This window comes from Cupressus sempervirens, chromosome 3 (genome assembly GCF_028749045.1).
Source record: "Cupressus sempervirens isolate cs-2001-9-10 chromosome 3, ASM2874904v1, whole genome shotgun sequence".
Classification (NCBI taxonomy): Eukaryota; Viridiplantae; Streptophyta; class Pinopsida; order Cupressales; family Cupressaceae; genus Cupressus; species Cupressus sempervirens.
In genome coordinates, this window is record NC_143120.1 from 551,002,017 (window position 1) to 551,014,133 (window position 12,117).

General features: G+C 37.0%; 1 protein-coding gene across 4 annotated transcripts in view; it reads left to right on the forward strand.

Annotated features, from left to right (window-relative positions):
* Positions 1–12,117, forward strand: part of LOC149567607 (UNC-50 family protein) — a 59,154-nt gene that overhangs the window by 25,530 nt on the left and 21,507 nt on the right. For all 4 annotated transcript variants that reach the window (XR_016362446.1, XR_016362448.1, XR_016362447.1 and 1 more), the window contains exon 3: positions 6,244–6,269. Coding sequence is in view for 1 of the 4 variants with exons in the window: in XM_089820847.1 (XP_089676973.1) it covers positions 6,244–6,269 (26 nt within the window). In the remaining 3 variants the exon portion in view is untranslated. The remainder of the gene's footprint in view (positions 1–6,243; positions 6,270–12,117) is intronic.

Genomic DNA, 12,117 nt, shown 5'->3' on the forward strand with positions numbered 1-12,117 from the left:
GTTTTCCTTGTTTACTCTAAGGTACGCATGTCTTAATATAATCAGCCCCACCCTCAATATTAACTCTTCCCACCAAAATATGTACGTTCGGACACACACACACGCACACGCGCACGCACGCGCATGCACACACACGCATGCACACATGCGCACGCACACACATGCACGCACACACACACGCACACGCACACACACACACCCACATTTTGGAGCGGGCCACTTAAACACCCTCACAAAAATGATGTTTTCCTTGTTTACTCTAAGGTACGCATGTCTTAATATAATCAGCCCCACCCTCAATATTAACTCTTCCCACCAAAATATGTACGTTCGGTTGCTTATTATTGGAGGTAACTCAATTTGTTATTATTATCTTCATATCGTGATGCAAGAGTATTTTGGGTCAATGAGCAATGTTGCATCAACCAAAAGTGTTGCTTTGTTTTCTGTACCAGTTTGTTGTTTGAGGAGTAACCATTGCTGCTTGTGGTTTCAAGTTCTATGCAGATGGCATCTTATTTTGGACCCATTGGTGATCCTTACCCTAAGTGCACAAAATCTAATGTTCCTTGTGCTTGGAATTTCCTGCCTCTTTCTCTGCTCGCTTGTTTCATCTAGCGTACCGTGGAGTTTCTTTGTGCATGGTTTCCTATGATGATGTGACATCTTGTGTGGTAGAAGGGCATCTCTGTAATATTCCTTGCCTAATCTAATCAGAAAATCAATACTTATGCTGATGGTCATTCATCAAATAGTTGGAAGGTAACCCGTGTCTTATGCTGAATTTATTACAGTCATCCCACTATACTGATCATAACATGAAGGCTATGAAATAATTGCATTACACTAAGAAAATCACGCCTTTCAGCAAGCAGCTAAGATGATGATTCAAAAAACACAAAGTTACAATACTGATTTTTTGACCATGATAATAGACCAACAACAGATGTACAAAATGCCTGACGGTAGACTTCCAACTTCAAACTAAAATGAACATACCCGAAATTAATTGCAGATTGACAAGTGGCCCATACAACCTCATTACTAATGTGAATGCTCCATATAATATCTGATTGTGCTCTGTATGTTCTACAGCGCCCACTCCAGTTTTCTGGTCTTATGTACCAATGTCACCTATACATGATAAACCCGATATGGCATATTCACTACCTATCTCCAGATTCGCCTCTTTCTGTGTATGATGTTGTGTGACCTTGCAGAATTTGGGAGAAAGGAATTCCCCAACACTGAGCTGCTGTTTCCAAGTCAATGCCAAGGATCTTTACGTTCTTACAAACTTCTTCCACCCTTGTGTGCTATAACTGAAATAATGCCGTCCTGTAGATGATTTATGTTTACAGGACCTCCAAACTTAATGTGCTCTAGTTGCTATAAACCCTGACCTGCGGTTATGGAATGGAGGTAATCACATGCTAGGTTTACTCAGGAGGAAAACTGAGTGTCGTTTGATTACTCCTAGCTACTATGCATTCTCTACAGTAGTTTATCGCTGAACAATGCTGTCACCATTAACTGAAATTTGGAGAATGATACTTACGTCTGTAACTTCTTCTTGCCGTGGGGTAAATGATCTTATTCCTTGCTGTCCAAACTTCCACTGTCAAACAATAGCCTGTGTGTTAAACTGACCATTCTTCCATGGAGCTGTAATCTCCTGAAATCAATGTATCAATCCAGTCCTTAGTTTGGAAAGTGCGAATGTGAGTACCAGGTTTGCGTCCAGACTCACTATTTTCCTCAAGGGATTTCGTCCTTAGGAAATATCTTATAATAACATATATTCATTGTGTTAATCCCAATGTAGCTCCATGCTTTTATAACCTCGATGTGAGGGAAGACACAAACAACTAGGCAATGTGGGATTAAAAGCCAATTTCATCTTTTAGTCACTTAAGTGACTTTATAACTTTATAACATTAAAATATTTAAATAAATCACTTAAGTCACTTAAACTTTAATATCTCTTGAAATACTTGTCTGGTTGCCATGCCGTCTGGAATAGTAATCTCTCCTCATAATTCCCCATGTGACCAAATACACTTTTCTAAAAATAGAAAGGGTCCATCTCAATTACCCCTGACTTACTATACATAGTATGGCAAATGAAGTCCAAATGACATCGAACGAAGGCTGAATCCATAAATTGCTGAATGTTGGAGATGAACCAATCCTCAGAAGACCCTCTAACCATCCTCACTAGTCTAACGGGATCCAATATTAGGCTAATCTCTGAAATATTGATGCTGGCAACCAATGGGGACATTACAATCTCTTGGATCATGTGTGGACATATCTTTAAGAGCACGAATTCTATTTTGATCATTAGATAGTTCTTTTGTTTTCTCCTCCAAGACGAGACCTATTTTGTAATTAAAGTGCTTGACGTGCCAACTTGTGGTCTAGCTGGCTATATAAGAGCTTGGATTAGATTTAGGAAAGTATCAAGGAAGTTCTAAGGTAGAAGAAGGTCTTGAGATTGCAAGCTTTAAGCAATGATTTTGTAATTCATTGTACTGGCTGCAACCTGGAAGGCCCTCTAACTGAGCATTTTAGATGCTTGAAAGTATATTTTATCATGCGAGTTGTCTAATCAATCAATACTTGATTCATGCATAAAGTTGGTTCTTGCTGCTAAGTATGTGTTTTCTCTAGTGTATACTCTTAACAAGCTGATTGGAGTCTGGAATTGCCTTCCTTTCCCCTACCAGCCTTGTGTCATATCAATAATGGCCCTTGAGCATTTTGGCAATCATATAACAACATAAGGAATTTATCATAATACCAACGATGCCCTGTTTCTTATGCCAATTTGACATTTCCTGAATGTCGATTCCACAATCTTCTTACTACTGTCTAATATGAAGGGTCCTCCCTAAATGATAGATGCTCAGGTACACTATTTAAGGTGTCGATGAAGGTTTGATCATTACAAAGCCACGATGCTGATGTTAGGGCTGGGAATGTTGGTGGCATGCAATGTGTGATTATTGGGGAAAGGATGGCATCTCCTTTCGTGTTAAAATCTGCAAACAAGAAGTGGGACAAAGTGTTTAGCCTGCTAAAATGTTGATAGTGGCGATGGAGTTGAGGCAGTGCTGCAGCCACTCCCTTTGAGGCCTCACAACCAATCCTCCTAGATCTTCCTCCAAAGCATTGTCCCACTGCCACTCCTCTGCTTCCACAAAGAACTCCTCGTCTTTCAACTCAAATATTTCCACCGTTTCGGCGTCTGCCATCTTCACAAGTGCATAACCTCAATTCCAATGTAGGCCTACTTTGATCGGACGCGGGAAACATAGGATTTTCTTTAGCGGTCTTTTATTTTGTTCGTATTGAGTTATTCTCTTCACAACTTCATATAAGTTTTGTTATCATTTTGCGTTTTCCTTGATAGTATATCAAACCATATGATGTTTATTAGTTCCTTACACATTTGCAGCATGACTTTGATACTATGTTGAGAAATGAGGATCACTGCAAATGTAATTAGACTGCCTTCTTGGGTATGTACTTTCCAAATGATATCCATTTCTCTTATATTAGATGAAATATGGATAGACATGTCCCTTTACGAGACATGTCTATTCATTAGTATTTAATATAATTGTTTGTTGTTTAACATGCACATATATTTGTATATATATAATATAATATATGTAATATATCTCATATCTAACTATATATATATATATTTCTTTAGTGAGTTTTATGCAATTGAAACTACACTAAGATTGACATGAACATCACTGCATTACAAAAAATGGTTTATTTAATTTTGAACCACTGGTACCGTCGGGGTGACTTATAATAATATTTTGTGACCCATCCACATTTATATCTTTTCTATAATTAAACGGTGAATTCATGATGTTGACCATTATTGCGTGATATTATCAAAAAACAAATAATAGGGATGGGTTGGTTTCTTTACTAAAAAATGTGTGAATTAAGTAATGGTATTGTAGGTAACATAGAATCTAAAATTGTGGATTTGAAAGCGTTACAAGAAACTAAAGTGAACTGCATTCATAGATATATCCTGTGGGAAGTATACATATATCATATATTATACATATGGACATACGAGCATGAGCATTGTGTGCATGTAAAGATGTATAAAAATACACATGGATATGTTTATGTAAGACAAATACTTTAGTGTATGTACACATTTCCTTACATGTCTATGTAGTATTTATATTCATGCTTATGCCTTGTTGAACACATGCTTATGTAGTTCATAGTAACACGGGGACACATCCTCGCCCTTTTTCCTTGATGCACCCTAGACGGGGACACACTCGGGACAGGGTGATGACGTTCTCGCATCCCCAACAATGCCTTTGTTGGGCTGCCGTCTCACTAGGGACGTCCCTGCATTCCTTGTGGGGACAGGGGGTCGAGAACAAGTCCCTTGAGGAGATAGGGGGACGAGAACAAGTCCCCTGACCCCTCCAGGGGATGACTGGGTGTGCCCTATCGAACAAAAAAAATTAAACATGTTTTAATATTCTATTGGGCGTATTGAATATCATATCATGTTGCTTAATGTAATCATCTCTATGATGAGTTACTCATACTTTTGATCTATGACTATAATTATTTAATATTTATATAATAGAAGTTATAACTTTTTCATTTGCTCATTCGAGTATTTAAAATTTTAATATATACTTTTCAATGTTCAGTGTTCAAGACTGGTGTATTTAAATTTTAGTAAATTAGTATTTTACATCTTTATGTCTTATATTGTCCTCTTGCCTCCCTCCACCATCCCCAAATTGAGGCATCTTTGTTCCCCTGTCTACGTCCTAGAAACTTGTCTTCACGTCTCCCCACCCCCTGTCCCAGAAACTTGTCACCATATCTCTCTGTCCTGGAAACTTGTCGCCATGTCTCCCTGACCCCCTGGGCAGTGTAACTATGTAATGCATGCACTGTATATGTTGTTCATATGTGCATGCATACATGAAATTAAACATACATAAGCATTTTATAATAAACATGTAGACAGTCTTTATGTGCAGGACAAACACAGGTCTTTGCAATTTTTTTTATAACTGTATTACTTGAGACATCAAATCATGTAAAGATTGAGAATTGCTTGACAGTTTGGAATGGAAATCCTTAAAAATTTTAAATGCAAGCTCTCGTGCAGACCCAGTCTAGAAGGGGCTTATGTCATACTACTACTCAATAATATATGTGGCTATCAAGCAAACATTTTAGGGAGATAGATATCTATGTGGGTTAATAATGAAGAATGAATGTACGAATTGATTATGATATGTATTTTGAACTGCTGTTTCACTTTCTTCAGAAAACATATTAGATAGAGAAGGGTGTATGTGGAGATACAAATGAAATGTGATGTCTATTTAAATTCTCGTCATATTTTTTTCCGATAGATTCATATAGAGTATTCACACATGTACACAGTCAGTCACTGCTGCACATCTATGCTAAATAATTTTAATTAGACAATGGGGATAAACCTTTTTTGGGTGGCATATGAATTAATTAAACTGTATTGATACGGACACAGGCATAGGATGGTATAGGGTGGGGTGATAGATTTAGATTTGTTTTTTTGCAGTATGGAGAGGTAATCAAACCATACATGCATAGTGGAATTTCTTGTTCTGAATGGAGATGATTTTACTAGCTTTTTCTTTTTCAGTTTATCATTATATGGATTTGCATGTCTTCATTTCACACATATTTTGAATATATGATTACTTGATGAATGTGCATTGTGCTAGATGTGATTGAGAATTGGTTTAAAGATGCTTGATATCTAATATTTATAGCTGGGTGATGTCTGTACACTTATTTGAATCTGCTTATCAGGATGTTTATTACATTGGAGAAAAGCTGACTGTTTTTGGAGATATCATATAGTTTGATGAAAAATCTATTGAAATAACCAACTTTAAGATAATTAGTAATGCAACCTGATAGTTATCTATGATGACTGTGGGCATTTTCCTTGAATATACGTTTTGTTGCCAAGATATTAGGGTATTCATATATCTATTTTTGAAGCTTTGAATGAAAGCTTGTCTTAAAGTTTTCACTAGCATTTGATTTGATTATGTTGATTAAGCTTGTTACAAATTTGTAGGAAGCAAATTGAATGTATCATTTGCTAATTTTAGTTTTCTAATGATTCTTTTGATTTTTTTTTGTTTTTGACATGGGGTACAATTTAATCATCATCAGCTACCAGCATACAAAGTACCACAAACGTAAGTTTTTATTATTTTCTTACTATATGATAAGAAATAAGAAAATATGAATATATGATAACATCTTCATTTTACAAGTATGATAACATCTTTATTTTACAACCATTTAAAATTTGCATAAACTGCCCAAGAGAAAATGTATGAAGAAAACAAGAACCCTAATGGGCCAAAATATAAACTTTCTAAAAATGTACTAAAACGTGATAGTTGTTAAGTCTCTTCTTGGTAGCTTTTTGATTTCTAGCCTGAATTAACAATTCCAGCTTAATTTGAAGAATGCAATTGATTTATTAGCACAACTTTTATAAAATATTATCAAATGCATAACACTCTATAAGGTAATTCTGCTTTTGATCCTACAACAATATGAATCAGTAACCATTAAGAAATAAAAATATATGATAACATCTTTACTTTACAAGTATTAGCATTACATGTTGAGATTTCATGATCTCATCTAAATGCATATGAGATCAGAGTGCCTTAACAGCATTAATAATTATGCCAAGGCATATTCCTATAGTAACTATATTAGGAGTCTGTCGGAAATGATTGCAAACTGCGATCCTAAGGATGGTTGCCCCTGTATTGCGAGAGCATGGGTGAATTTTCTGTTCATCCAACAAAAGTAACCGGTAATCACTCATATAAATTCTTCATAAATGCATGTTATTGCGTTATACATCAGTAATACAATATCATAACCAGCAAATCCATACAAATTCCTCATAACTATGCTATTGCATTATACATCAGCAATACAGTAACTAATATCAAGTCCTATCTTAAATACAGAAATACTGTCAGATTGGAAATAAACAATTAAGTGCACTTGTAGGCTCAAATGTGGAATCTGATTTGAATCCACCATGGATGATGAACTGGGGCTATGTCCAATCCACCAAAAAGAATCAGAGGGTTCGCATCCTCAGATTCTGAATAGAAGCTGAAGATTCCTAAATTTCTCTAAGAGAAATCTGAACCAAATCAATATCCAATCATGCCCAAAATGAGTCTCTCTTCTTTTAATGCATCACTCTTTGGCTCTTCAGTTTCCTTTTCTCTGTCCTTTGTCTTTTCCTCTTTGTCACCTTTTACCCACTTTATAATATTAACTTGACCCAAGGTATAATTTTGCATTAAGGTCCCTTGAGTCAAATTAATATTTTATGGATTGGACTTTAGGATTTCCAATGTCACCCAAAAAGGGACATTACATTTAGATATCTAGTCTTCAACAGCACCAACCCACAAGTGTGGCAGGATTTCTGGTCCATCCATCTCAGGGTGGCTTACTTGATTGTGAACTTGGAAGGCCGGCAACCTTTCCTATTTGCAAATCATTCTATAAATTCAAAACTGATATCTATCCTATAGGAATTTCCTATATGCATTCATTAATAAATGATTGGAAGGAAAATGCAAATAAATTACTCACAATATATATTTACTTGATTTTTACTAAGAATGTCTATATATATATCAATTAATTTATAATCTAATATTATATTCAAATTTATCTCAAATCAGATGATTGCTGAAGATTATAGTAATTCTGCCTTATGTATCGACTTCCTTTCTGTTATTCTCATTCACACCTGATGCCTTCCACAAATGGATTGGTCTTCCTTTTTATATTTTACATGATGTGATGAATAGTCACAACCTTATCACCATCACACTTCTTAATAAAGGGTGCATCACTTCTAAACCTAAGTGCTGCCTTTTTAACCAACCTTGTTAGGAATTGCTGTCTTAAAACATTTTATTTAGTTTATCCTTTTAGTAAATTGGTAATTGAAATTGTTTTCCTTTTCATTTTATCCTACTCGGCCTCTAAATACTATTTAAGCTGTTGCCTAGGAAAAAGGTTTTAAGTTAGCCTCTAAATGATTGGGATTATTAGAAATTGAGGATGCGATTTGGTTGGTGTGCAATGCCTTATTACAGGGGCATGACACTAAGCGAAGGAAGATAGTAGACAACCAATACAGACTGTAGATATTCTATACTAAAAGATAGTCAAATCTCTACCAATGCCTATTGAGCTATCAAACTTTACAATACTTAAAAAAACCACATTGCCTTAGATGATTACTGATAGGAGAGTACGTGTACAAAGGTGCAAGTTGAAGATACAAACCATCCTATGATTAAGAGCTTATCACTAAGCATAAGGAGGTGGCAGTCTTTAGGAAATTTGGTTGTGTAAAATATACTTGCTCTAGATCCTCCCAATCCTTCATATCTTTACTTTCTAGGAAGAAAAATTATATTGGAGGGCTGCTTAATCAGCAAGATTTTAGAGTCACTTTCAACTGCAAGTATATTATCATGACCATCCACATAGGCCGCTTTGAGACTTGCTAGCAAGTCTTTACACTTTGTATCATTATTGTTTTGGAATGTAGATGCAAAGAGCCATCCAAAGAATTCACTTAAAGTTTTTTGATATCAAAACCAGCCCCAGCAACTCCTAGATTCCCTTAAGCTGCTCCATCGAGATTTAAATTTAATTTGGCCATTTTGTTTCCACCCTCCATTTCTCTTTTTAATTATTTTCCTCTTGAACTATTAAACTCATGAATGAGCTACTTTCATGACTTTTGAATAAGATAGTGAATTTGGCTTGTTGTAGAACTATGTGGGTGGTCATTCATCAAGTGAATCTGACCGATGCATTAATCTCTAGATTGGCAGACTGCCTTGGGCGTATGCAATGTGCACAATGATGGCTATCTTGATGTCTTAGTTTCTAATACAAATGTTCAAACTTAGGCTCTTGGCTGGCTCTTGGAAACAATATAGTCTTCCATAAATAGAAATTTATTGTTCACAATGGCAAAAGCATGAAGATTCCATATTTTTTATAGTTTTAATATATTCCTTTCTTTAGCATTTGCAATACAAACTAAATTCAATGCTTTTATCCACATTGGTAGTTACTTTTGTGACAATGAATTGTGACAACAAGAAGGGGTTATAAAGGTAATTAAGGTTTTTAGCATAGTAACACGGGGACGCGTCCCCCCCCTTTTTGCCCGACGTCTCGGAGACTTCAACGCACCGGAGACTTGGGGACTCCGTCTCCCCGTCCCCAGCGGTGCCACTAGATTCCACCACCTCCACCGAGGATGGGAGACATCCTGCTATTCACTATTTGCAAATTCAACTATTTATGTTTAATGTTCGATGTTCCAATTCAATGCAATGTTTCAAGTATTCACTCTTTTACATCTTTACATCCTATATTGCAATACATATTTTCATAACTAACATTTTTAAATACCATATGCATAGATATATACACCCCTCTTGTCCCCTGCCGCCGTCCCCCCACCGTCCCCCCGCCGTCCCCAAATTAAGGCCCCTCTGTCCCCCCGTCCCGGAAACTTGTCCCCCCGTTTCGCCGTCCCCCCGTCCCCCAAGGTGGTGTAACTATGGTTTTTAGGCTATAATAGTCATTTTTTTCCCCTACATATATGATTAGATGGCATGACTATTGGGTGGAATATGACTGATTATAATAATTAGGGATCACCTTCACATGCAGACTGTTGTAATGTCCCCACTTTAGTAGTTGACCAAGTGTGTGTGCATTAGCTTAGTTCTACATAGTCCCAAGGGCTAACGAAGGGTTTAAAAAGGATCTTAGAGTGTTTTGGCATAGTCATCTCCAGTTTGGGCCAACACGGAGTTGATTAACTTAGTCTCAAGCATACTTGCTATTTTTAGTAAGTTAGCAGGACATAGGGAAGGCCAGTTTTGGTGATTGGATTTGATACTCCTTGGGGAGAGCTTTCTGACAAGCTATCAAAGGGGTGACTAAGGGAGACAGAAGTGAATAGTTTAATATGTTTCATAGTGCACATCTTTTATCCCGCATTGCTCATGAGAGTTGAGTCGACCCTTGGAGAAAGAATAAAAAGGAGCATTGGTGGCTTCATTCGACGAAGTTGAATATGAGGAGAAATCAATGTGTGAGTTGCAGATCCGTTCTTGGCATTAGAGGACGTCTATCCTCTCTTGTGACATTCTAGACATCATTCCCTTGGGGTTTGGCCTTTGGAATTCATTGCTATCAGCTTCATTAACAGGCAGATTGGGTGCATTTCTAGTGAGTGATAGATTGGGTGTTTGCTCATATCCTCCCCACTTCTTGACCAATGCTTATGCCATTTTGAAGGGATGATTTTTATGAGGATCTTGGACCGATTGAAGACAAATTAACTGTAATAGCATTGTAGTGCGACACTATTTATGTTACTGTAGCGCCACACTATTCATGTTACTGGAGTAGGAAGATGGGAAGTCATTATTGGAACATAATGTTATAATGCTGGAGTAATCAATGAGTTGAAAAGTCAGCTATGTCTTTGATTTCATTAGTTTTGAAAAATAATATTATTTCAGCAGTAGTTCAATCTTCAGTTTGCATATTATTATAAATTCCTTCTTGTTCATGCTATGTGATTTCAAATTTTTGCAAAGACATAAAAACAAACAAACATTTTATTTCCGAAGCCATAAAGGGGTTTAAACATTTAACAGAGAAATAAAGAGTTGGATGCAAATTATTTGACTAAGTTCCTATCAGCAGTTGGTTTATTTTTTGGGCATTTGTAGGGTGTCCATTACAGTCGTATCAGAGCCTTTAAATCCTGCCATCCTGTGGAGGCCTTAGAGGGAATCTGGAACAACCAGATAGAGGGAAAACTATTTGATGAAATGTCAAAACACGAAAGTCAAAAATAAAATAGGTTAAGAATGTATGTTTGAGCATGCGATAGAGGCCATTAACTTCTGCCATACCAGTGCAAGACAACAAAGATTCAGACTCATAGAGCGAGCAGTCTAATTCATTTGTGCAAGTGGACATAGAATCCAGTCATACAAACATAGAGGAGATATTCTTTGAACATGACAACAGTATGGATGACGGAGATGACAGGAATACAGGACTAGGCAGAGTTAGGAATGCCTGTCTAGATCAGGAGGTAATGTTCGGACGGTTACTGGAAACGTTAGAGCAAGGGCAGTATATGCATCAGGAGCAGAATAGGCGAATGGATATGATGCAATAGCTTATAGCTAGACAGATGCACGTCAATATTAATCCAAATGATGCCAACAATGTAAACAATAACAATGGGGCAATGATAATAATGGAGGCCGAGGCAACAACAATGGTCTTGAGATTAATATCAATGGTAATAATGATGGACAAGGCAACAATGGGAATGAGGCTGATAACTTTAGACACATTGCACGCCCAGTTGGTCAGCGAGCTCGAGACCTCTTCTACCTACATTCCCACCCAAAGATCCAGTTCACCCTGTGAACGAACTGTAGATCACCGAGTTACAAGTTCAGTTTATGAGGGACTGGGAGGCTGGTGGACCAGAGTTTCAGGCAGATATTTCCCTCAGAGATTATATGGACTTGAGGATGAGACATGCCCTAGAGCAAGAGGGAGGAATCAAAACTTTGAGTTGAGAAAGAAAATTGGAAAACTTTCTTTACCTTATTATGATGCTTTGGAGAAGATGACTGTACGATCTTGGTTGCAAAAGGTAGATACATACTTGCAATTGAATCTTATGCCCGAGGAGAAAGCTATCAAGTATGCAGCTATTCATTTGGTGGGCCCAACACAGGAGTGGTGGCACCATGGCATGGTAACCTTGGGGCATAATCAAATCACATCTTACAAAGAGTTCACTAAGAGGCTTATAGAGAGATTTGATACCAAAGATCCTGAGTTATAGTTTAAGGAGTTGGCGTAGCTCAAGCAGTGGGGGTCAGTTGAGACCTATATCAGAGAATTTCAGAGGTTAGCTATGTGAGT